We start from the raw sequence: 25,291 nt of genomic DNA on the forward strand, positions 1-25,291 counted from the left end.
TTTCTGTGACATACTGCAAATTTAGCTCAGACGCCAGCTGGCTGTGTGTCTTTGGCTATGCATAGAAAGGGAGGGTTTACCTTCCTTCCTTCGGAAGAAACCTGATTTTTTTCCATGGGTCCGAATCTGTTTGCCAAGGGCTATTTGGAATGGGAGCTCCTGGGGAATGGAAAAAGATCTCTCTTTTTGTGGTTCTTGACAGTCTATTTAAAAACTACATTGATGAGTTATTTCTAATCTGTGCTTGCTTTTGAATTGTTTTCTCCTCTTGTATTCCTGAGTGTTGTAAAGACCTACACAACCATTCATGAGCTATTGGCCATCACAGAGAATCCACTTGGGTAACAGAAGTGAATGCAAATGGTGCAGAACATGTAGCTCGGCCACTCTGCCCGAAGGCTACTCTGGTCCTAGCCTGGTCCTAGATTCTAATTTCGATCCAGAAACTACCCCTAAGGCAGCCTGTAAGATACAGGCTGGGCTCTGTGACTGACCTGGAAGTCTGATCCAGGGCTTCCAAAGTTCCCATTTAAGCTGGAGCCAGTGGGGCCTCTCGAGAGTCCTGGGCAAAATTTGTTTACTTCCCAGTTCAGGAGAGACTTTTTTTCTTGTCGGTTTAGACTTCCTGCCCAGGCTTGGTCAGAATTGGACAGGTTTTGGGGCAATATTTACTACAACATTTGTCTCAGTTTATTTTCACAAATGTTTTAACATCACGAATATCACTAATTACCATGTCCCTGCTTTTGTTTCTGTTCTGATGTCCTAAATTTGGAAACTGGTAACTGGACTGTGTCTTTAGGGTGAGGACTGGATGTTTTAAATTTTCCATTCCTAACATCTACCACAATGTCTGGGAGATAATACCTTCTCAATAAATGTCTGTGCCTAGAAAATATGGCTGAATAAATGGTTGTAAAACATATCCCAAAGTCACGGTACTTATTTTATCCTTCTCCAATTTTCTTTTTTTAACTTTTGTTTTCATCTCTCTTAGACCAAAGCCTTACATGGTTTCTAGCATCATTTGTACTGCTTCCTGTAACTCTTCCTTCATACCTCTTCCCCCAAATTTTGTTCAGTTAAAAAAAGAGAAGGTCTTGTTTTCCCCCTTGGGCTTTGTCCTTCATGTTTAAATGATTTTAGACATTACTCATATCTCTGTCTGCTTCTTCTATAATACTATCTCAGGCTCTTGCTGGTTGTTATGCCTGCTAACCCTGGCTTATGGGAAATTAATTGTTTCTACGTGGGTCTGTGGTTTAGGCTGGTGAGCTCATCTTCAGCGGAGGTTTAATATGTGGGAATCCTGGATTGCTTGGATTGAGGGCACGTCTGTCCAGATAGATTTTGTTTCTTCTTCTTGGCACCCTAGGGGTATCCTTGGCTTAGAACCAATTTTTATGCCGATTTTTTAGCTTGAAAGTTTCTAGACTACAATGGTATTGTGAATTCAAAACCCCAGACCACACGAGGGCAGACTCTGTGGACGTGGGTGCTCAGCGGGGACACTTTTGTTCTTCCACCAAGAATCTAGGCCAAGGCATCGCTTTGCCATCTGCCCATGGAGTGTCTGGCTTTTTCTCGAGCCCACCATTGTACTTCAAGGATCTTTCTTCAAGACCACTTCATGGGTCTTCCAGTTCCAGTTCTCTACCTCACCTCCCATCCCTGAGCAAGTGTTCAGTCCCAGGCTCCTGGGGTATGACTTCTCCCTGCAGGGTAATAAGCTCATGTGCTTCCAGCTTTGGTTCTCACTTTACTCTTCATTTCTGGCCCCAGACTATTACTTCAACTTACTGTAAGCTCATTTAAATGAATGTTTACTATATGTGTATCACATTTTCCCCAGAATCTCTTAGGGATTATAATTAATGGAAAGTTTTTTAGACTCTCAAGGCAACTTCTAAGATGATGTTCTTGCTTCCATTTTTATAAAGAAAACAGTTTTAGGTTGGTAGCCAACACACCTAATTCTTTGACATCAGTTTGCTGTGTTGGGCAAGTCATATAATCTAGGGGTCAGATTCCCTATCTTTTAAATAGTGGTAACAAGACTTAACAACACAGTTCTGAAAGGTGTGTCTCCTCTGATAGGGATATTATGAGATTTAAGTAATAGAAGACATGAAAAGACATTTTGAAAAAAAATTAAAAGCCCTGCATAAGTACCAGATAGGTTTTTTTTTTTTTAACATCTTTATTGGAGTATAATTGCTTTACAACTGTCCCGCTTTATAACAAAGTGAATCAGCTATACATATACATGTATCCCCATATCCCCTCCCTCTTGTGTCTCCCTCCCACCCTCCCTATCCCACCCCTCTAGGTGGTCACAAAGCACCGAGCTGATCTCCCTGTGCTATGTGGCTGCTTCCCACTAGCGATCTATTTTACATTTGGTAGTGTATATATGTCCATGCCACTCTCTCACTTCGTCCCAGCTTACCCTTCCCCCTCCCCGTGTCCTCAAGTCCATTCTCTACATCTGCACCAGATAGGTTTTGTTTCTTCTTTTAGATGCCATAGGGGTATCATTGGCCTAGGACCTATTTTTACTAGTATTATTACTAGTATTCTGTTTTCCCCAGAGCCTTCCCCCTCCTTCTTCTACCATTGCATCTCCTACTCCATTTGTCTAGCTTATGGCAAGTAGAGTGGCCCTATACTTAGGCAGAGGATGAACTGCAGTTGGTGAAACCTGGCTGGTTTCACCTTATTGGGTATGGTGATGAATGTGACTCTGTTATTCACCCCTCGACTCATGATCCTGTACATCACTCGGGTTCCTTGCTAGAGAGCAGGCGTTGGTCAGTAGTAGTAATGCATTGTTATTTTGGATAAGGTCTTAATAGCACATGAAATGATTTATATGATTCTGCTGCTTCAGCGAACCAAACAACTACTTCCTGAATACAGATCTTCTCTGCAGTTACCTGTCTATGGCTTGTCACTGAAGGAGAGTGTCAATTGGCATAGATGTTCAGGAAGCTACAGGAAACCTTTAAATGCATATTAACAGGAACACTGGGATTTACAATCAAGGAGTTTTTACAATATGATCTCATGTAACACACCCATTTTATAATATAAAAACTTCAGTTTGAACAAGTCGTGTCATAAAAGGGGCCGCAGAATGAGCAAAGCCAGTTGTATAATGATGGACCAACCAGATTTGGATATTGGTGTTTTCTTGGCTTTTATTTGAGGCCAAGTTCTCAAACAGAGCATTGACTTTGCTTCAGGTCAAATTAAAGTTATAATTTGCGTTGGGTTAGTCCTTGTTTAAATCACTTAGGTGAGGTTTAATTTTTGAACAAAACTCTGGAACCAGTTCAATTCACAAAAGAGCATATAATTATATAACTTTTATCCTAAGACCCAAGAGATACTTTTCAGTTGATATAATGAGGATTCAAAGGGAATATGAAGCTAAAAAGGAAAGTGCTTGTAGAAATATCAGTAGAAGAAATAGAAATAGAAGACATTTGTGGAAGTCTGGTCTCAGTTATTTGTATAGTTCATTGCACAAATTAATACACTTGATTCTCAAAGATGCAAACATGTTTTTAAATATTGAAACTTTATTTTCACAGAAAGGATGATATAGCAATAAGGGGGTTAACCATGGTTGTATATCTTACTGAATTTTCCAAGGCATACCATTATTTAATATGGAATAGTTAACATGACTGCCCTATTTCCTCTTATCTGTAGTGATTGCCTGCAGCATACATAGACAACATAAATTCCCAGCTAACTCAACCCCCCTCTTTTGATCCACTGAAAAGTTAGTTAATCCATTCATAAAACCTATTTACCAGACCTCCTAACAAATAGACGGGTCTGAAGATCAGTTCTTGTCATGTTCCCTGCCTGCCATCTGTTTTAGATATTAGTGAGTCATGAAATGCCTACAAGCTATGGTCTGAGAGAGACTGAGAGCAGAGGGCCTGAACTGTCTGCAAACAGAATAACAGAATCCTTAGGCTACAAAGACTGTTAGGTATGTTGTCTAATCAAGTGATGATAGGAATGAGGATTCAAATCAGTAGTGAATCCACAAATCTCGAAACTAAAATGCATGCTAGTTTCAGGAGAAACCTTTAAGATAGCATATAGGCTTTGGTTACTGTTGTTATGGGACAGTTGATGGAAGTTTGTGGAAGAGACCACACACATAGACTAGTTCAGTTTGGTCAGTTTATGCTGAGCACCTACTGTGCTGCTACTGTGGGGAGAGAGGGGAGTAAGACCTGTTCTTTACTCTATGAGAGTTCTCAGTCTTAGAGGGAAGATGTAACCAAACCAAACTTGGGTCTGCTCGCCTACGTGCAGTAAAGACCATCTACTGATACTGGGCTGTAGTGAAGGAAGGTGCAGCGTTTATCACAAGACCAAGCAAGGGGTACTTGCCTTAGCAAGGGGTGGCTAATGCTCAAAATGCCTGCACTCCTCAATGGCTTTCGGGGAAAGGTTTTTAAAGTCAGGGTGAGGGAGACGGTTTTGGGATGTGTGACCAGCTTGTGGACATTCTTCTGATTGGTTGGTGGTGAGGTAATTGGGAATCAACATCATCAACCTTCTGGTTCCAACTTATCTGGGGTCTACGTGCTTGTGGTCAGCATGCAGTTAACTTCTTCCTCTTGGTGGGGGTTTCAGTATCTGTAAAACAACTCAAGGATGTGGCTCAGGATATTTTCTATAGCACTTGAGGAGGAACTAAAGGTCCTAGACTTTGTTTAATGGCTAAACTATTATTATTTTCTCTTACTTTTCTTTGTTTCTTTCTTTCTCACTTCTTTGATTAAATTTATTCTTTGGAACTCGGGGAAGGCCTAGGAGGCTAACGTTTTTCTACAAACAAGAGGCAGGTAGAGGACAGGGACGTGGGTCCTGTCCCAGGAAGGCCCCATAGGGTCCTGTTGGGTTACACTATCGCACAACTATCTATGCTGTGACAATAATGGCTGCTACGGAGCACTTGCTGGGCATGCGCCAAGCCTCATGCCTGCCTAGGACTTATTTACTTACATTATCTTGAATGTTCTTATCAGTTCTCTAGGGAGATACTATCATCTCCAGTTTACAAATGGGAAAGCAGTATTTCTTCCCCTGCCTGTTAGCATGCTGCCTCTCAGCACAATATGTTAAATGCCTTGCCGAGGACCGAGGCTGGAATCTGACAGGCGAAGGTCTAATCTTGACTCTGCTATATACCTATGGGGTCTTGAGGACATTTCTTAATTTATTTGAGCCATAGTTTCTCATCTTTGAAACAGTAATATCTACCTCACCTCTCAGCTTCAAGGTCAACATCCTCTGAAAGGCCTTACTCAACCACTCTAAGGACTCTTTTTCCCATCTCCCCAGTCACTTGATCTCATTATCCTGTTTTTATTTTGTTATGGCCTTTATCACCATCTGAAAGGATCTCATGTGCCATTGGCTTACATGACTATTGTCGGCCTCCCCACATGATTGTGAGTTTCATGAAGCCAGGGACTGGGCCTGTCGTGGTCACCCTCCCTGTCCCCAGAATCTGGCTTCTGGCACCTAGTAGGCATTCAATAAGTACTACCTGAATGGGCGGTGGTCTAGGCAACAGTTGACGGAAAATGTCCTTGTGAACAATTCCACTAGGTTCTCTTAGAAAGAAAATAAATCATTGAAAGCTTTGAACTATGCTGTTAAGGTAGGTAGAAAGATTTGAATTTTTTTTTTTTTTAACCATACTGAAGGTTTAAAAATAAGTTGAATTTCATCATCCAGTGCATGGTGGTCCATCCTTGACCTGAACTGGGCTTCAATAAAAGGAGCAGGGAGGCAAATACGACACACAGACACAGAAATCAGGATCTTTCGTACACGTGACTGTGGGAGATGCTGAGAGAAATGTGTAACCAGAACTCACCTGAGTAGGTGTTTGGCCTTCACTCTCTGTCACAAGCATTAATCTCAGAGTGAGTGACATGTCGTACTATAACTACAAAAGATACCTCCGGCTGCCACTGACTTGTTTATCTTTGCCATTGTTTCAGGATTCTGAGAAGCGAACCCCGCTTCACGTGGCTGCGTTTCTGGGAGATGCAGATATCATTGAACTCCTGATTCTGTCAGGTAAATATCAGCTGTACTTAAAAGTCAATTGCAGATAAAAATTTAAATGACCAATTTACTGGATTGACTACTACAATGAACCCAAACAAAATTTCTTTACTGTGCTCGTGGAAGTTTATTTGATCATGGAGTTTATCAGTAGACAAGGGACAATGCAAGACCTTCTTCTTATTGAAAAATGACTTCTCCAGTGAAACTTTTATATTGCTTTGGAAGTCTGATTCCTGACTGTCTAACCAGGCCCAGTATTGTAAATGAATTCAGTACATTTGGATATCTTTTAATTTTTTTTCATTGTAAAAAAACAAAGAACAAACAAGAAAGCTGTTTTCTTAAGGTCTACGTGAACACATGTAAATGTGTATGTGTATTTACATATATTTAAATTGCATTACAAAACAATACTATGTTTTGCTTATGGATACATTACTGTAATGATATAATCAAATAATAAAAATATGGAAGGAGAGGAAACATATCCATTTCTGGATAGTGGTTACCTCTGAGGAGAACAACTGAGTGAGAGATGTCTTCAGAGGAGGGTATGAAAGAGACTATAACTCTGTAAAATTTTTTATTTTTTAAAAATTGGAGTAAATATGGCCAACACATGTTAAATCAGATTTGTGTGTGTACTGGTCTTTGTGATATTATTCTCTTTATTTTTCGATGTATTTTAAATATTTCATCAGATTTTTTAAATGTCAGTGTTTTCATTTTTGGAAATCTGTATGCTTGGTACATCTAACCAAACAGGTTTCCAAAACCAGTATGTGCTTTCTCCCTTGAGTATTTGCTAGACAAATCCCCAGAATGAATCTGAGCACGTGCACGTGTCTCAGTGTGGATTGTATGCAGGCCAGCTGGCTTTCTTCCTCCTTCTTTTGGTTTGGGGAGATTCAAATCTGGAGGCAATGCCTCTTCCCACAGACTATGCAAAAGGCCTATAGTAAGGTTTTACCTTTGTATGCAGTAGGGAAACTGTAGAATTCTAAAGTCATCTATGCAAAGGTAGGAACTGACATGGTATTCGAGCAGATGTGGAGAACATTATGAAAAAGAAGCAAGCATTGTGCTGTGATACACAAAGAAGACTCACATTGCCCTCATTTTTGTTGTGTTCGTGTCCTTGAGGTGGGTTTTCCCAGGAAACAAATATTTTGTGCCTTACAATGTTTGTGCCCTGTGCTCTTGACAATCTCGTGGAACTTAAGTTAGATTCCACGTAGTACTTCTGGTGCTCTTGAGAACAGGCCTTCATTCTGATAATTCTAAAGATGTTTCAGGGCTGTGTTCCAAACAGAAAATGTACTGTTTGAGGCTGGCACAGTCTATGGCTAACAGCCAGCGCACACCTGGCTGGTCGCCCCAACAGTAGAAATTTGGCCCACGGAAAATTATAGGCAGAATTGGTGAGGGTGAAAAAGAAAGAGTTTTGTGGTATGACACCTAATGGTCCCGACCCGCTGTATTCACCATCTAAATGTTGTATTAAGAGACAGATCTGGGTCTCAGAGGAATGTCTGATTCATGAATGTACAAATTCAAAACCTTGTTTTAGATCCCCAGCTTTGGTTTTTTGGTTTTTGGTTTGTTTCTCCACATTCGAAGGGGAAGGTTTTAATTCTTCAGCATGAAGGACCCATCTGTTTTTTTTTCAGGCATCTGGGGCCTGGTGATCAAGAAACTTGATTTCACCTCCCCTTCACGTGGGCATGGAGTACACCAGCTTCTTTTAAACGGGGCTTATTCAGTAGAGCCAGGAGAAACTGTTCTGTATATCTAGATCTGTACACCTGTTTTCTTAGCCCAGTCATCTAGGAAGAATCACTGGCTATTAATGTCTCTAGTATAATTTTGGGTGGCACATGCTATGGAATTTTTCCTACTTCCCTCATCAAATTAGGAAGACTAAGGGCATGGGAGAGCATTGGGAAAGTTCTTCAGAAATGTTATTCAGCTGTGGAAACTTAGGCGAATTCTTGGAATTCTCATGGTTTTAATTTCCCCAAAAGGTCCTTTATTCAATATGTATAAGAAATATCATTGCAAGAGCAATGATTTCATCTCTGAGCTTACATCTGGCAGCTGACCCTTTAGGGAATCCAACCAAACTGTTTTCCAATTTAATAATGAATGAGGTGCTAACAATTCCCACGTTGGACAAATCACTTGGCTTTGCCAGAATTGCCCATTACAGCTGTGTTCTGCATTGTTGTATTAACTTACAGAGCATAGTGTAACCCAAGCCCGCTGAATTCCTACTGACATTATCTCCCATTAGCCAGGCAGATGGAACCCTGAATACCTCTGAGCAGACAGCGAGGAATTTCAGGCCTTGCAGATTTCCTCTTCTTCTAACTGTCAGTCCACATTCTGGCTTTGTTTTCCCCACCTGCTTCTAGCTTCTGTTTTGGAACTGGCCGAGTCAGGATTAAGGCAAATACAAGGTCAAGGGCTTGCTAAATCGTTTGCCTGGAGATGGATGAATGAGATCAATGTGAACCAATCAGTGACCAAGAGTTAAGAGCCTAGGCTTGAGATATAGAAAACAGAGCACACAGAGAAACAGCCACAGTAACGAGACCCTGTAGAGAAACTCTGGAGACACGCAAGAGAGTTCTGGGCTGAAGGAAGAAAACCAGAAGTACCCACCCTCTAAAATGGGAGTGTTTGTGAGGGTGTTTTTAATTTACTAATTAAAAATAGTAAATTTATTAGAACATAGGCCACCAAACAAGTGGTATTCCTGTAAAATTATTTCCTGTGATTGTTCAAAATGTGATTACTATTCCCAGTGCAAATTGCCTCCAGAGCTGGTAGCAGGTCATTCTTTTGATTATCTCATGCATAACAAATATTCATCCTTTGAGGTTGGATTTGGTATTTTTTTTGGTCTAGAGAAAGAGGGGTGATTAAATGAGTCAATGCTGATTTTGGCCTCCAATGTAGTGCAGTTATAAAGTAATGGGCCATTTGCTGATGGGTATATAAATTGGTTCCAAAGGCAGCTCCAAGGGGAGTTTTTAAAATGCTTTGGACAATGCTACATACATGGAATTATCATACAGTGTTCCAAGGTCATTGCTTTGAAGGACAGTGCTCCTGGGCTGTAATAAGATTTGGTCTGTTTGTTTAAAAAAAAAAAATCAAAAGCAAGCTGATCTCACTGTATTATAATCATACTTCATATGATCTTTCTTTCATATTTCTTTTTCTTTTAAATTAATTTGTTTATCTATTTTTTTGGCTGTGTTGGGTCTTCGTTGCTGTGCGTGGGCTTTCTCTAGTTGTGGTGAGTGGGGCTACTCTTCTTTGTGGTGTGCGGGCTTCTCATTGTGGTGGCTTCTCTTTGTTGCAGAGCACGGGCTCTAGGTGCGTGGTCTTCGGTAGCTGTGGCACGTGAGCTCAGTAGTTGAGGCGCACAGGCTTAGTTGCTCCGCAGCATGTGGGATCTTCCCGGACCAGGGCTCAAACCTGTGTCCCCTGCATTGGCAGGTGGATTCTTAACCACTGCGCCACCAGGGAAGTCCCCATATTTATTTCTATAATTAAAAGCGAAACATTGGCTAAACCCTCCTTAAGAGTCAGTTGTTCTCTCTGACCTGTAAGAGTTTTAGTCATTTGGTCTACCTTTTTTCTTTATTCTACTTCTTCCTAGATGACAGGGCTAAGAGAACAGAAATATTGCCTCTGGAAGAGATGCCCAGAGTTCTCTTTACTCCTGGTATCTATGAAAATAAAATCAGGTGTTAATAGGGGTAAGATTAAAAAAAAGGTACTTAATTTGTAATTAGAGTTTATGCTTGATAACTTTTAGTTGTGTCTTTGTTTCTGCAGAACCAGCATAGCCTAGTGCTTTAAAAAAAAAAAATGATAAGCTTTAAAATGTCCTTGGGGGAAAAAGCATTTGCCTTTAAATCATGAGACATGCAGACTCTGTGTCCTTCAGTGCACAATGGTGCCTGACAGGCAGGTAAATAACATGAAGCTTCCTTTAGAAAAATCAGTTATAAATATTCAACTCGAAACCATCTGATGTCTCCCTCTGACATGTAAACAAGACTCAGACAGACGGAAGAAGAGGATGAGGAAGCCGGTCTCACGGGATGACACTGATGAAATACTGTGTCCCCATTCAGATAACTCTGCTTTTGTCCTAATAATTTTGTTGCTCTGGGAGAGGTTTCCTTGGCAGCTGCCTCTTCAACCTTTTGGAGGAGGATTAGTAGAGGAATGGAGGACTTAAATAGTAACTGAAAGAATCTACTTCCTAAATTTCTAATTATCTTTCAATTCCTCAAGTGACCCCAAAGCTGCATGAACACAGTGCTGGTGTTTGTTACACGCGGGGCATGTGTTGCTGTATGCTGCGCAGCAAGCTCAGGGTCAAGGTGGAGGGATGAATCGGGAGATTGGGATTGACATATATACACTAATATGTGTAAAATAGATAACTAATAAGAACCTGCTGTATAAAAAATAAATTAAATTAAATTAAAAAAATAATGACAATACAATATGATTGTATACATATAAATTATAAGAAAAACATAGTAGAAAAATAGGAGAAATAGGCAAAGAATATAAATAAATGGTTCTCAGAGAATGAATTATAAATGACCAGTAAACAAACATATTAGAAGATGCCCAACCTCACTGTTAAAACAGGAAACACAAAAATGTGAGACCATTTTTCTCCAATCAGATTTGCACTATTTTATTTTATTTCTTTATTTTTGGCTGCATTGGGTCTTCATTGCTGTGTGCGGGCTTTCTCCAGTTGCAGTGAGTCGGGGCTACTCTTCGTTGTGGTGCGTGGGCTTCTCATTGCGGTGGCTGCTCGTTGCAGAGCACAAGAGCTCTAGGTGCGCAGGCTTCAGTAGTTGTGGCACTCAGCCTCTAGAGCGTAGGTTCAGTAGTTGTGATACATGGGCTTAGTTGCTCCACGGCATGTGGGATCCTCCTGGACCAGGGCTCGAACCCGTGTCCCCTGCACTGTCAGGCGGATTCTTAACCACTGCGTCACCAGGGAAGTCCTGCAATATTTTAAATAACTGATAATATCAAGTGTTGATGAGAATGTGGGGAAATTAAGCAATCATACACTGTGAGTGTGTACCCTGATACAATTTGGAGGGTTCAGACTATGAAAACCAAAAGTGTGCATGACTGTTGACACAGAAAGTCCGTTTCTAATTATCTATCCTAGACAAATACTTGGACATTTGCGTAAGCAGTCATTTTCTGGATGTTCATAGCAGCATTGTTTGACTAGTGAAACACTGGAAACAATTGAAATACCCATCAATAGAGAGAATGTCTAAAAAAATGTGTATTTATATGTTGGAATACATGTGGCAAATAAAGAGAATTGACTCATTCTCTAAGTTTCAACATAAACAGATATGAAAAATGTATTATTGAATGAAACAAGGAAATTCAGTGTTATTACAATATGACACATTAATGTAAAAGCACACTTATGAAATAGTGCTATAAATTTTTAAAAATTGTGTAATATTTTAAAAAACAAGAAGACTATTGTATTGGCCACTCAGCTTAATTCTCTGATTTTCTATGGGTACACATATTTGTATATGAAGACATAAAAGAAACTGGAAGCTCACCAACCAAATTCAGAGTAGTAGTTTTCTTCAGGGAGTGAAGAGAGTCCAGCATTGGGGATGATTCTCAAGGGGACTTTACGTAAATCTTTAACAATCTATCTTTTTTTTTTTTTTTGCGGTACGCGGGCCTCTCACTGCTGTGGCCTCTCCCGTTGCGGAGCACAGGCTCCGGACGCACAGGCTCAGCGGCCATGGCTCACGGGCCCAGCCGCTCCGCGGCATGTGGGATCTTTCTGGACCGGGGCACGAACCTGTGTCCCCTGCATTGGCAGGCGGACTCTCAACCACTGCGCCACCAGGGAAGCCCAACAACCTATCTTTTAAAAGAAGAGTGCATTCATGTATTACTCATATGATCAAAACATGAAGTAAAATAGGTCTGCTGCTATTCATGGTGATAGGCACATTTTCATAGCTCTGGTTCAAGCCAGTTCAGTTGAGGAGACATTGCTGGATCTCTCTTTTAACCAGAAAGCATCCTTCATGTGGCAACTGTTAACTAAGGTCTGAGCTGGACTCAGAACTGTGTCAGTGGTAGATACCCCGGTCTCTATCCCTTAGTTCCCTGACTCTACTTCGATAATAGTTAGCAAGCAAGTATACAGTGTTTACCATGTGCCAGGAAGTGATCTCAGGGCTTTTGTGGTACATCCTTCTAGAATGTTTAGTGTTTTTACAAAAATGGGTTCATTCATTCATAGTGTTTTAGTACTTGCTTTTTGCGCACAACCATAGTTTGTGAACATCTCTCCACATTATTAAGCATTCTTTTTTTTTCTTTTTTTGAATTTTATTTTATTTTTTTATATAGCAGGTTCTTATCAGTTATCTATTTTATACATATTAGTGTATATATATCAATCCCAATCTCCCAATTCATCCCACCACCACCCCCCCCGCAAACCAGTTCATCTGTACCATTTTTCTAGGTTCCACATATATGCGTTAATATACCATATTTGTTTTTCTCTTTCTGACTTACTTCACTCTGTATGACAGTCTCTAGATTCATCCACGTCTCTACAAATGACCCAATTTTGTTCCTTTTTATGGCTGAGTAATATTCCATTGTATATATGTACCACATCTTCTTTATCCATTCACCTGTCGATGGGCATTTAGGTTGCTTCCATGACCTGGCTATTGTAAATAGTGCTGCAGTGAACATTGGGGTGCATGTGTCTTTTTGAATTATGGTTTTCCCTGGGTATATGTCCAGTAGTGGGATTGCTGGGTCATATGGTAGTTCTAGTTTTAGTTTCTTAAGGAACTTCCATACTGTTCTCCATAGTGGCTGTATCAATTTACATTCCCACCAACACTGCAAGAGGGTTCCCTTTTCTCCACACCCTCTCCAGCTTTTGTTGTTTGTAGATTTTCTGATGATGCCCATTCTAACTGGTGTGAGGTGATACCTCACTGTAGTTTTGATTTGCATTTCTCTAATAATTAGTGATGTTGAGCAGCTTTTCATGTGCTTCTTGGCCATCTGTATGTCTTTTTTTTAAAATTTTTATTTTAACATCTTTATTGGAGTATAATTGCTTTACAATGGTATGTTAGTTTCAGCCTCACAACAAAATGAATCAGTTATATATATACATATGTTCCCATATCTCCTCCCGCTTGCGTCTCCCTCCCTCCCACCCTCCCTCTCCCACCCTCCCTATCCCACCCCTCCAGGCGGTCACAAAGCACCGAGCTGATCTCCCTGTGCTATGCGGCTGCTTCCCACTAGCTATCTACCTTACGTTTGGTAGTGTACATATGTCCATGCCTCTCTCTCGCTTTGTCACAGTTTACCCTTCCCCCTTCCCATAGCCTCAAGTCCATTCTCTAGTAAGTCTGTGTCTTTATTCCTGTTTCACCCCTAGGTTTTTCATGACATTTTTTTTTCTTAAATTCCATATATATGTGTTAGCATACGGTATTTGTCTCTCTCTTTCTGACTTACTTCACTCTGTATGACAGACTCTAGGTCTAACCACCTCATTACAAATAGCTCAATTTCGTTTCTTTTTATGGCTGAGTAATATTCCATTGCATATATGTGCCACATCTTCTTTACCCATTCATCCGATGATGGACACTTAGGTTGTTTCCATCTCTGGGCTATTGTAAATAGAGCTGCAATGAACATTTTGGTACATGACTCTTTTTGAATTATGGTTTTCTCAGGGTATATGCCCAGTAGTGGGATTGCTGGGTCGTATGGTAGTTCTATTTGTAGTTTTTTAAGGAACCTCCATACTGTTCTCCACAGTGCCTGTATCAATTTACATTCCCACCAACAGTGTAAGAGGGTTCCATTTTCTCCACACCCTCTCCAGCATTTATTGTTTCTAGATTTTTTGATGATGGCCATTCTGACTGTTGTGAGATGGTATCTCATTGTAGTTTTGATTTGCATTTCTCTAATGATTAGTGATGTTGAGCATTCTTTCATGTGTTTGTTGGCAGTCTGTATATCTTCTTTGGAGAAATGTCTATTTAGGTCTTCTGCCCATTTTTGGATTGGGTTGTTTGTTTTTTTGTTATTAAGCTGCATGAGCTGCTTATAAATTTTGGAGATTAATCCTTTGTCAGTTGCTTCATTTGCAAATATTTTCTCCCATTCTGAGGGTTGTCTTTTGGTCTTCTTTATGGTTTCCTTTGCTGTGCAAAAGCTTTGAAGTTTCATTAGGTCCCATTTGTTTATTTTTGTTTTTATTTCCATTTCTCTAGGAGCTGGGTCAAAAAGGACCTTGCTGTGATTTATGTCATAGAGTGTCCTGCCTATGTTTTCCTCTAAGAGTTTGATAGTTTCTGGCCTTACATTTAGGTCTTTAATCCATTTTGAGCTTATTTTTGTGTATGGTGTTAGGGAGTGATCTAATCTCATACTTTTACATGTAGCTGTCCAGTTTTCCCAGCACCACTTATTGAAGAGGCTGTCCTTTCTCCACTGTACATTCCTGCCTCCTTTATCAAAGATAAGGTGACCATATGTGCGTGGGTTTATCTCTGGGCTTTCTATCCTGTTCCATTGATCTATATTTCTGTTTTTGTGCCAGTATCATACTGTCTTGATTACTGTAGCTTTGTAGTATAGTCTGAAGTCAGGGAGCCTGATTCCTCCAGCTCCGTTTTTCATTCTCAAGATTGCTTTGGCTATTTGGGGTCTTTTGTGTTTCCATACAAATTGTGAAATTTTTTTGTTCCAGTTCTGTGAAAAATGCCAGTGGTAGTTTGATAGGGATTGCATTGAATCTGTAGATTGCTTTGGGTAGTAGAGTCATTTTCACAATGTTGATTCTTCCAATCCAAGAACATGGTATATCTCTCCATCTATTTGTATCATCTTTAATTTCTTTCATCAGTGTCTTATAATTTTCTGCATACAGGTCTTTTGTCTCCTTAGGTAGGTTTATTCCTAGATATTTTATTCTTTTTGCTGCAATGGTAAATGGGAGTGTTTTCTTGATTTCACTTTCAGATTTTTCATCCTTAGTGTATAGGAATGCCAGAGATTTCTGTGCATTAATTTTGTTTCCTGCTACTTTACCAAATTCATTGATTAGCTCTAGTAGTTTTGTGGTAGCATCTTTAGGATTCTCTATGTATAGTATCATGTCATCTGCAAAGAGTGACAGCTTTACTTCTTCTTTTCCGATTTGGATTCCTTTTATTTCCTTTTCTTCTCTGATTGCTGTAGCTAAAACTTCCAAAACTATGTTGAATAAGAGTGGTGAGAGTGGGCCACCTTGTCTTGTTCCTGATCTTAGTGGAAATGCTTTCAGTTTTTCACCATTGAGGATGATGTTGGCTGTGGGTTTGTCATATATGGCCTTTATTATGTTGAGGAAAGTTCCCTCTATACCTGCTTTCTGCAGGGTTTTTATCATAAATGGGTGTTGAATTTTGTCAGAAGCTTTCTCTGCATCTATTGAGATGATCATATGGTTTTTCTCCTTCAATTTGTTAATATGGTGTATCACGTTGATTGATTTGCGTATATTGAAGAATCCTTGCATTCCTGGAATAAACCCCACTTGATCATGGTGTATGATCCGTTTAATCTGCTGTTGGATTCTGTTTGCTAGTATTTTGTTGAGGATTTTTGCATCTATGTTCATCAGTGATATTGGCCTGTAGTTTTCTTTCTTTGTGACATCCTTGTCTGGTTTTGGTATCAGGGTGATGGTGGCCTCGTAGAATGAATTTGGGAGTGTTCCTCCCTCTGCTATATTTTGGAAGAATTTGAGAACGATAGATGTTAGCTCTTCTCTAAATGTTTGATAGAATTCGCCTGTGAAGCCATCTGGTCCTGGGCTTTTGCTTGTTGGAAGATTTTTAATCACAGTTTCAATTTCAGTGCTTGTGATTGGTCTGTTCATATTTTCTATTTCTTCCTGATTCAGTCTTGGCAGGTTGTGCATTTCTAAGAATTTGTCCATTTCTTCCAGGTTGTCCATTTTATTGGCATAGAGTTGCTTGTAGTACTCTCTCATGATCTTTTGTATTTCTGCAGTGTCAGTTGTTACTTCTCCTTTTTCATTTCTAATTCTATTGATTTGAGTCTTCTCCCTTTTTTTCTTGATGAGTCTGGCTAATGGTTTATCAATTTTGTTTATCCTTTCAAAGAACCAGCTTTTAGTTTTATTGATCTTTGCTATCCTTTCCTTCATTTCTTTTTCATTTATTTCTGATCTGATTTTTATGATTTCTTTCCTTCTGCTAACTTTGGGATTTTTTTGTTCTTCTTTCTCTAATTGCTTTAGGTGCAAGGTTAGGTTGTTTATTCGAGATGTTTCCTGTTTCTTAAGGTAGGATTGTATTGCTATAAACTTCCCTCTTAGAACTGCTTTTGCTGCATCCCATAGATTTTGAGTTGTCGTGTCTCCATTGTCATTTGTTTCTAGGTATTTTTTTGACTTCCTCTTTGATTTCTTCAGTGATCACTTCTTATTAAGTAGTGTATTGCTTAGCCTCCATGTGTTTGTATTTTTTACAGATCTTTTCCTGTAATTGATATCTAGTCTCATAGCGTTGTGGTCAGAAAAGATACTTGATACAATTTCAATTTTCTTAAATTTACCAAGGCTTGATTTGTGACCCAAGATATGATCTATCCTGGAGAGCGTTCCATGAGCACTTGAGAAAAATGTGTATTCTGTTGTTTTTGGATGGAATGTCCTATAAATATCAATTAAGTCCATCTTGTTTAGTGTATCATTTAAAGCTTGTGTTTCCTTATTTATTTTCATTTTGGATGATCTGTCCATTGGTGAAAGTGGGGTGTTAAAGTCCCCTACTATGAATGTGTTACTGTCGATTTCCCCTTTTATGGCTGTTAGTATTTGCCTTATGTATTGAGGTGCTCCTTTGTTGGGTGCATAAATATTTACAATTGTTATATCTTCTTCTTGGATCAATCCCTTGATCATTATGTAGTGTCCTTCTTTGTCTCTTCTAATAGTCTTTATTTTAAAGTCTATTTTGTCTGATATGAGAATTGCTACTCCAGCTTTCTTTTGACTTCCACTTGCATGAAATACCTTTTTCCATCCCCTTACTTTCAGTCTGTATGTGTCTCTAGGTCTGAAGTGGGTCTCTTGTAGACAGCAAATATATGCGTCTTGTTTTTGTATCCATTCAGGCAATCTGTGTCTTTTGGTGGGAGCATTTAGTCCATTTACATTTAAGGTAATTATCGATATGTGTGTTCCCATTCCCATTTTCTTAATTGTTTTGGGTTCGTTATTGTAGGTCTTTTCCTTCTTTTGTGTTTCTTGCCTAGAGAAGTTCCTTTAGCAGTTGTTGTAGAGCTGGTTTGGTGGTGCTGAACTCTCGCAGCTTTTGCTTGTCTGTAAAGGTTTTAATTTTTCCATCAAATCTGAATGAGATCCTTGCTGGGTAGAGTAATCTTGGTTGCAGGTTTTTCTCCTTCAACACTTTCAATATGTCCTGCCACGCCCTTCTGGCTTGCAGAGTTTCTGCTGAAAGATCAGCTGTTAACCTTATGGGGATTCCCTTGTGTGTTATTTGTTGTTTTTCCCCTGCTGCTTTTAATATGCTTTCTTTGTATTTAATTTTTGACAGTTTGATTAATATGTGTCTTGGCGTATTTCTCCTTGGATTTATCCTGTATGGGACTCTCTGTGCTTCCTGGACTTGATTAACTATTTCCTTTCCCATATTAGGGAAGTTTTCAACTATAATCTCTTCAAATATTTTCTCAGTTCCTTTCTTTTTCTCTTCTTCTTCTGGAACCCCTATAATTCGAATGTTGGTGCGTTTAATGTTGTCCCAGATGTCTCTGAGACTGTCCTCAGTTCTTTTCATTCTTTTTTGTTTATTCTGCTCTGCATTAGTTATTTCCACTATTTTATCTTCCAGGTCACTTATCCGTTCTTCTGCCTCAGTTATTCTCCTATTGATCCCATCTAGAGTATTTTTAATTTCATTTATTGTGTTGTTCATCATTGTTTGTTTCATCTTTAGTTCTTCTAGGTCCTTGTTAACTGTTTCTTGCATTTTGTCTATTCTATTTCCAAGATTTTGGATCATCTTTACTATCATTATTCTGAATTCTTTTTCAGGTAGACTGCCTATTTCCTCTTCATTTGTTAGGTCTGGTGGGTTTTTATCTTGCTCCTTCATCTGCTGTGTGTTTTTCTGTCTTTTCATTTTGCTTATTTTACTGTGTTTGGGGTCTCCTTTTTGCAGGCTGAAGGTTTGTAGTTCCTGTTGTTTTTGGTGTCTGTCCCCAGTGGCTAAGGTTGGTTCAGTGGGTTGTGTAGGCTTCCTGGTGGAGGGGACTAGTGCCTGTGTTCTGGTGGATGAGGCTGGATCTTGTCTTTCTGGTGGGCAGGTCCACGTCTGGTGGTGTGTTTTGGGGTGTCTGTAGACTTATTATGATTTTGGGCAGCCTCTCTGCTAATGGATGGGGTTGTGTTCCTGTCTTGCTAGTTGTTTGGCATAGGATGTCCAGCACTGTAGCTTGCTGGCCGTTGAGTGAAGCTGGGTGCTGGCGTTGAGATGGAGATCTCTGGGAGATTTTCGCCATTTGATATTATGTGGAGCTGGGAGGTCTCTTGTGGACCAGTGTCCTGAAGTTGGCTCTCCCACCTCAGAGGCACAGCAGTAACTCCTGGCTGCAGCACCAAGAGCCTTTCATCCACACGGCTCCTTAATTTGGGATGATTCGTTGTCTATTCATGTATTCCACAGATGCAGGGTACATCAAGTTGATTGTGGAGCTTTAATCCGCTGCTTCTGAGGCTGCTGGGAGAGATTTCCCTTTCTCTTCTTTGTTCTCACAGCTCCCAGGGGCTCAGCTTTGGATTTGGCCCCGCCTGTGCGTGTAGGTCGCCAGAGGGCGTCTGTTCTTTGCTCAGACAGGACGGGGTTAAAGGAGCCGCTGATTCGGAGGCTCTGGCTCACTCAGGCCTGGGGTAGGGAGGGTCACGGAGTGCGGGGTGGGCCTGTGGCGGCAGAGGCCAGCGTGATGTTGCCAGCCTGAGGCGCACCGTGCGTTCTCCCGGGGGAGTTGTCCCTGGGTCCCGGGACCCTGGCAGTGGCGGGCTGCACAGGCTCCCCGGAAGGGGGGTGTGGATAGTGACCTGTGTTCTCACACAGGCTTCTTGGTGGCGGCAGCAGCGGCCTTAGCGTCTCATGTCTGTCTCTGGGGCCCGCACTTTTAGCCGCGGCTCACGCCCGTCTCTGGAGCTCCCTTAAGCAGCATTCTTAATCCCCTCTCCTCGCGCACCAGGAAACAAAGAGGGAAGAAAAAGTCTCTTGCCTCTTCGGCAGGTCCAGACTTTTCCCCGGACTCTCTCCCGGCTAGCCGCGGTGCACTAACGCCCTGCAGGCTGTGTTCACGCCGCCAGCCCCAGTCCTCTCCCGGCGCTCCGACCGAAGCCGGAGCCTCAGCTCCCAGCCCCGCCCGCCTCGGCGGGCGAGCAGACAAGCCTCTCGGCTGGTGAGTGCCGGTCGGCCCCGATCCTCTCCGCTGGAATCTCCCCGCTTTGCCCTCCGCACCCCTGTTGCTGTGCTCTCCTCCGCGGCTCTGAAGCTCCCCCACTCCGCCACCCGCAGTCTCCGCCCGCGAAGGGGCTTCCTAGTGTGTGGACACTTTTCCTCCTTCACAGCTCCCTCCTGCTGGTGCAGGACCCGTCCCTATCCTTTTGTCTCTGTTTATTTTTTTCTTTTGCCCTAACCAGGTACGTGGGAGGTTCCTTGCCTTTTGGGAGGTCTGAGGTCTTCTGCCAGCGTTCAGTAGGTGCTCCGTAGGAGTTGTTCCACGCGTAGATGTATTTCTGGTGTATCTGTGGGGAGGAAGGTGATCTCCGCGTCTTACTCTTCCGCCATCTTCCCGGAAGTGTTCTATTAAGTATTCTGAAAAAGCATCGCAGCTACGTCATGTGGCTGTATGGTAACTTATTTAACCAAACCCTTTGTCTAATGCCAAAGTTGTTTCCAATATTTTACTTTTATGACTAACCTTTCTTAAAGCATCCTTAAAAGATTAGTCTTAACATTTACCTAAAGTTATTTCCTTACGATAGAGCATTCTAATACACACATACAAAGACAAAAATAGGTTGTGTATATGAGAGAGAGAAGGAGGAGGGAGGAGAAAGAGAGGAGGATGGAAGGTAAGAGTTTTGGTTTTTTTGTTTAACATCTTTATTGGAGTATAATTGCTTTACAGTGTTGTTAGTTTCTGCTGTATAACAAAGTGAATCAGCTATATGCATATGTATATCCCCATATCCCCTCCCTCTTGCGTCTCCCTCCCACCCTCCCTATCCCACCCCTCTAGGTGGTCACAAAGCACCGAGCTGATCTCCCTGTGCCATGCAGCTGGGAAGGTAAGATTTGAACCTGCAGTGGCAAAAGCAGGTACACACAGGTCAGGCATGTACTACACACGTCCTCTGCCCTTGTCAGTATGCTGGTGGTTTGGCTGGTGAGGGAGCTACTGAGATGAGATGCTTAGATTCAAAATGTGGTGATAAAATGGCATGTGGAAAGACAGCAAAAGATTCGCTAAGGTTCTAGAGCCCTTGCACTTTTGGGTAGGCACAAACTTACTTTTTATTTTTTATTTTTTTTTTATACAGCAGGTTCTTATTAGATAATATCTATTTTATACATATTACTCTATACGTGTCAATCCCAATCTCCCAATTCATCCCACCACCACCCTCCCCTGTCCCCGCTTTCCCCCCTTGGTGTCCATACATTTGTTCTCTACATCTGTGTCTCTATTTCTGCCTTGCAAACCAGTTCATCTGTACCATTTTTCTAGATTCCACATATATGCGTTAATATACCATATTTGTTTTTCTCTTTCTGACTTACTTCACTCTGTATGACAGTCTCTAGGTCCATCTACGTCTCTACAAATGACCCAGTTTTGTGCCTTTTTATGGCTGAGTAATATTCCATTGTATATATGTACCACATATTCTTTATCCATTCATCTGTCGATGGGCATTTAGATTGCTTCCATGACCTGGCTATTGTAAATAGTGCTGCAGTGAACATTGGGGTGCATGTGTGTTTTTGAATTATGGTTTTCTCTGGGTATATGCCCAGTAGTGGGATTGCTGGGTCATATAGTAATTCTATTTTTAGTTTTTTAAGGAACCTCCATACTGTTCTCCATAGTGGCTGTATCAATTTACATTCCCACCAACAGTGCAAGAGGGTTCCCTTTTCTCCACACCCTCTCTAGCATTTGTTGTTTGTAGATTTTCTGATGATGCCCATTCTAACCGGTGTGAGGTGATACCTCATTGCAGTTTTGATTTGCATTTCTCTAATAATTAGTGATGTTGAGCAGCTTTTCATGTGCCTCTTGGCCATCTGTATGTCTTCTTTGGAGAGATGTCTATTTAGGTCTTCTGCCCATTTTTTTTGTTTTGTTTTTTTTGCAGTATGCAGGCTTCTCACTGTTGTGGCTTCTCCTGTTGCGGAGCACAGGCTCTGGATGCGCAGGCTCAACGGCCACGGCTCACGGGCCTAGCCACTCCGCGGCATGTGGGACCTTCCCGGACCGGGGCGCGAACCCATGTCCCCTGCATCAGCAGGCAGACTCTCAACCACTGCGCCACCAGGGAAGCCCTGTTGGAAGATTTTTAATCACAGTTTCAATTTCATTACTTTTGATTGGTCTGTTCATATTTTCTGTCCCTTCCTGGTTCAGTCTCAGAAGGTTGTACCTTTCTAAGCATTTGTCCATTTCTTCCAGGTTGTTCATTTTATTGGCATAGAGTTGCTTGTAGTAGTCTGTCATGATGCTTTGTATTTCTGCGGTGTCCATTGTAACTTTTCTTTTCTAATTTTATTGATTTGAGTCCTCTCCCTCTTTTTCTTGATGAGTCTGGCTAATGGTTTATCAATTTTGTTTACCTTCTCAAAAAACCACCTTCTGGTTTTGTTGATCTTTGCTATTGTTTTCTTTGTTTCTATTTTATTTATTTCTACTCTAATCTTTATGATTTCTTTCCTTCTACTAACTTTGGGTTTTGTTTGTTCTTCTTTCTCTAGTTCCTTTAGGTGTGAGGTTAGATTGTTTATTTGAAGTGTTTCTTGTTTCTTGAGGTAGGATTATATTGCTCTAAACTTCCCGCTTAGAACTGCTTTTGCTGCATACCTTAGGTTTTGGATTATCGTGTTTTCGTTGTCTTTTGTCTCTAGGTATTTTTTGATTTCCTCTTTGATTTCTTCAGTGATCTCTTGGTTATTTAGTAACGTATTGTTTAGCCTCCATGTGTTTGTGTTTTTTATGTTTTTTTCCCTGTAATTTATTTCTCACTTCATAGCGTTGTGGTCAGAAAAGATGCTTGATATGATTTCAATTTTCTTAAATTTATCAAGGCTTGATTTGTGACCCAAGATGTGATCTGTCCTGGAGTATGTTCCATGTGCACTTGAGAAGAAAGTGTAATCTGTTGTTTTTGGATGGAATGTCCTATAAATATCAATTAAATCTGTCTGGTTTGTTGTGTCACTTAAAGCTTGTGTTTCCTTATTAATTTTCTGTCTGGATGGTCTGTCCATTGGTGTAAGTGAGGTGTTAAAGTCCCCCATTATTTTTGTGTTACTGCCGACTTCCTCTTTTGTAGCTGTTAGCATTTGCCTTATGTATTGAGGTGCTCCTATGTTGGGTGTATATATATTTATAATCGTTATATCTTCTTCTTGGGTTGATCCCTTGATCATTATGTAGTGTCCTTCCTTGTCTCTTAGAACATTCTTTATTTTAAAGTCTATTTTATCTGATATGAGTATTGCTACTCCAGCTTTCTTTTGACTTCCACTTGCATGAAATATGTTTTTCTATCCTGTCACTTTCAGTCTGTATGTGCCCCTAGGTCTGAAGTGGGTCCCTTGTAGACAGCATATAGATGGGCCTTGTTTTTGTATCCATTCAGTGAGCCTGTGTCTTTTGGTTGGAGCATTTAATCCATTCACATTTAAGGTAATTATCGATATGTATGTTCCTATGACCATTTTATGAATTGTTTTGGGTTTGTTTTTATAGGTCCTTTTCTTGTCTTGTGTTTCCCACTTACAGAAGTTCCTTTAGCATTTGTTGTAGAGCTGATGCTGAATTCTTTTAGCTTTTGGTTGTCTGTAAATCTTTTGATTTCTCCCTCGAATCTGAATGAGATCCTTGCTGTGTAGAGTAATCTTGGTTGTAGTTTTTTCCCTTTCATCACTTTAAATATATCGTGCCACTCCCTTCTGGCTTGTAGAGTTGCTGCTGAGAAATCAGCTGTTAACCTCATGGGAGTTCCCTTGTATGTTATTTGTCGTTTTTCCCTTCTTGCTTTTAATACTTTTTCTTTGTCTTTAAATTTTGTCAATTTGATCACTGTGTGTCTTGGCATGTTTCTCCTTTGGTTTATCCTCCTTGGGACTCTCTGCACTTCGTGGACTTGGGTGGCTATTTCCTTTCCCATGTGAGGGAAGTTTTCAACTATAATCCCTTCACATATTTTCTCGGGTCCTTTCTCTCTCTCTTCTCCTCCTGGGACCCCTATGATGCAGATGTTGGTGCATTTAATGTTGTCCCAGAGGTCTCTTAGGCTGTCTTCATTTCTTTTCATTCTTTTTTCTTTATTCTGTTCTGCAACAGTGAATTCCACCATTCTGTCTTCCAGGTCACTTATCCGTTCTTCTGCCTCAGTTATTTATCCGTTCTTCTGCCTCAGTTATTCTGCTGTTGATTCCTTCTAGCGTATTTTTCGTTTCAGTTATTGTATTGTTCATCTCTGTTTGTTTGTTCTTTAATTCTTCTAGGTGTTTGTTCTTTAATCTTTTAGGTCTTTGTTAAACATTTCTTGCATCTTTTCAGTTTTTGCCTCCATTCTTTTTCCAAGGTCCTGGATCATCTTCACTGTCATTATTCCGAATTCTTTTTCTGGAGGGTTGCCTCTGTCCACTTCATTTAGCTGTTTTTCTGGGGTTTTATCTTGTTTCTTCATCTGGTACATAGTCCTCTGCCTTTTCATTTTGTCTCTCTTTCTGTGAATGTGGTTTTCATTCCACAGGCTGCAGAATTGTAGTTCTTCTTGCTTCTGCTGTCTGCCCTCTAGTGGATGAGGCTATCTAAGAGACTTTTGCAAGCTTCCTGATGGGAGGGACTGGTGGTTGGTAGAGCTGGGTGTTGCTCTGGTGGGCAGAGCTCAGTAAAACTTTAATCCACTTGTCTGCTGATGGATGGGGCTGAGTTCCCTCCCTGTTGGTTGTTTGGCCTGAGGCAACCCAGCACTGGAGGCCACAGGCTCTTTGGTGGGGCTAATGGCAGACTCTGGGAGGGCTCACACCAAGGAGTGCTTCCCAGAACTTGTGCAGTTGGTGTCCTTGTCCCTGCAGTGAGCCACAGCCACCCGCTGCCTCTGTAGGAGACCCTCCAACACTAGCAGGTAGGTCTGGTTCAGTCTCCTATGGGGTCACTGCTCCTTCCCCTGGGTCCTGATGCTTTGTGTGTGCCCTTCAAAAATAGAGTCTCTGTTTCCCCCAGTCCTGTCAAAGTCCTGCAGTCAAATCCTGCTAGCCTTCAAAGTCTGATTCTCTGGGAATTCCTCCTCCTGTTGCCGGATCGCTAGGTTGGGAAGCCTGACATGGGGTTCAGAACCCTCACTGCAGTGGGTGGACTTCTGTGGTATAATTGTTCTCCAGTTTGTGAGTCACCCACCCAGCAGTTATGGGATTTGATTTTATTGTGATTGCACCCCTCCTGTTGTCTCATTGTGGCTTCTCCTTTGTCTTTGGATGTGGGGTTATCTTTTTTGATGAGTTCCAGTGTCTCCTATCTATGATTTTTCAGCAGTTAGTTGTGATTCCAGTGCTCTCACAAGAGGGAGTGTGTGCACGTCCTTCTACTCGGCCATCTTCATCCCAAGAGGCACAAACTTCTGAGGTCCTGCCTTTCCTGCACGTGCTGACTTGCCTCTATTCAACAGCTGGGGAGATCAGCGATAGTGATTGTGGAGAGAGGACAGCATGAGAAAAAAATGACAATAAGACCAGCAAATAACACG

The 25,291-nt window shown here is 41.1% G+C and overlaps 1 protein-coding gene across 7 annotated transcripts in view; it reads left to right on the forward strand.

Moving 5' to 3' along the window:
* Positions 1-25,291, forward strand: part of ANKRD44 (ankyrin repeat domain 44) — a 327,191-nt gene that overhangs the window by 154,150 nt on the left and 147,750 nt on the right. For all 7 annotated transcript variants that reach the window (XM_089916548.1, XM_089916546.1, XM_089916545.1 and 4 more), the window contains one exon: positions 6,042-6,120. In XM_089916548.1, the coding sequence (XP_089772674.1) occupies positions 6,042-6,120 (79 nt within the window). The remainder of the gene's footprint in view (positions 1-6,041; positions 6,121-25,291) is intronic.

This window comes from Delphinapterus leucas, chromosome 8, assembly GCF_059928025.1.
Source record: "Delphinapterus leucas isolate spDelLeu-1000000601 "Yukka" chromosome 8, BTC_Dleu_Yukka2, whole genome shotgun sequence".
Classification (NCBI taxonomy): Eukaryota; Metazoa; Chordata; class Mammalia; order Artiodactyla; family Monodontidae; genus Delphinapterus; species Delphinapterus leucas.